The sequence below is a fragment of the Myotis brandtii genome, unplaced genomic scaffold, assembly GCF_000412655.1.
Source record: "Myotis brandtii unplaced genomic scaffold, ASM41265v1 scaffold509, whole genome shotgun sequence".
NCBI lineage: Eukaryota > Metazoa > Chordata > Mammalia > Chiroptera > Vespertilionidae > Myotis > Myotis brandtii.
In genome coordinates this window covers 471,672-473,288 of record NW_005369409.1, presented here as the reverse complement: position 1 = coordinate 473,288, position 1,617 = coordinate 471,672, and the positions used below count along the sequence as shown (strand labels likewise).

The window sequence follows — 1,617 nt, the reverse complement described above, 5'->3', positions numbered from 1 at the left end:
ACCTAGGCCGGTGGGTCAGGAGGATGAGCAGCGCATGGCTCTGAAGCATGGAGGGGGTTCTGTACAAGTGGACCAACTATCTCACAGGTTGGCAGCCTCATTGGTTTGTTTTAGATAATGGAATATTGTCCTACTATGATTCACAAGATGATGTTTGCAAAGGCAGCAAAGGAAGTATAAAGACAGCAGTTTGTGAAATTAAAGTCCATTCAGCAGACAACACAACAATGGAATTAATCATTCCAGGAGAGCAGCATTTCTACATGAAGGCGGTCAATGCAGCTGAGACAGAGGTGGCTGGTAGCTCTGGGGAGCTCAAGCCTGTTTTTGACTGACACTAGGACTAAAAAAGAAAAAGAAATAAGTGAAACCAGTGAATCTCTAAAAACCAAAATGTCTGAACTTCTCCTCTACTGTGACCTTTTAATGCAGCAAGTTCATACGATTCAAGAATTTGTTCACCATGAGAATCATTCATCTCCCAGCATAGAGAACATGAACGAAGCCTCTTCCCTACTTAGTGCCACATGTAATATGTTCATCACAACGCTTGAGGAATGTGTGAAGATAGCAAATGCCAAGTTTAAACCTGAGATGTTTCAGCTGTCCCATCCGGATCCCTTAGTTTCTCCTGTGTCACCTTCTCCTGTTCAAATGGTTGGAACTTACAGTTTTTCTTCTAGTAATATTCAATGCAGCTGAGACAGAGGTGTATTGCTTTTCCCCCAAAGTGTGAAGCCTGTTTGACTGACACTAGGACTAAAAAAGAAAAAGAAATAAGTGAAACCAGTGAATCTCTAAAAACCAAAATGTCTGAACTTCTCCTCTACTGTGACCTTTTAATGCAGCAAGTTCATACGATTCAAGAATTTGTTCACCATGAGAATCATTCATCTCCCAGCATAGAGAACATGAACGAAGCCTCTTCCCTACTTAGTGCCACATGTAATACGTTCATCACAACGCTTGAGGAATGTGTGAAGATAGCAAATGCCAAGTTTAAACCTGAGATGTTTCAGCTGTCCCATCCGGATCCCTTAGTTTCTCCTGTGTCACCTTCTCCTGTTCAAATGATGAAGCGTTCTGTCAGCCACCCTGGTCCTTGCAGTTCAGAGAGGAGTAGCCACTCTATAAAAGAACCAGCGTTTACACTTCACCGGCTCCCCCAGTGACGCCGAAGAACCTACTCAGATATAGACTCTTGTAATGATATCCCTCTTGAAGACCCAGATATGCCTGTTCACTGTTCAAGAAATACACTTAATGGGGATTTGGCATCAGCAACCATTCCTGAAGAAAGCAGACTTATGGCCAAAAAAAAATCTGAATTGGAAGATCCTCTTTCATCCGTTTCTTCCTGAGGAAACAGAAATGTCCAACTTCCTCTAAGTATTGCTATGCAAAAGCTGCTGTAATTAAACTATGTCATAGGGAGTAGTTTTTCCCTTAGGATTTCTCTGCACTTTATAGAATACTGTAAAACAAACAAAAAAACCCACATACCTTTGAAGTGTATTTTATCTTTATACTAGAGGCCCGGTGCACAAAAATTTGTGCACTCGGGGGGGAGGGGGTCCCCTCAGCCGGGCCTGTGCCCTCTCGCAGTCTGGGACCCCT

The 1,617-nt window shown here is 42.9% G+C and overlaps 2 protein-coding genes across 8 annotated transcripts in view; one reads left to right on the top strand and one right to left on the bottom strand.

Moving 5' to 3' along the window:
- The window catches only part of ATRX (alpha thalassemia/mental retardation syndrome X-linked), a 304,287-nt gene that overhangs the window by 257,814 nt on the left and 44,856 nt on the right, over positions 1 to 1,617 (bottom strand). The gene's annotated exons all lie outside the window — the stretch shown is intronic.
- On the top strand, positions 12 to 1,378 carry LOC102248676 (pleckstrin homology domain-containing family A member 3-like). The gene is given in 3 exon segments (XM_014548453.1): positions 12 to 283; positions 285 to 319; positions 736 to 1,378. Coding segments are annotated over 3 exon segments (897 nt in total). The 5' UTR covers positions 12 to 47; the 3' UTR covers positions 1,362 to 1,378.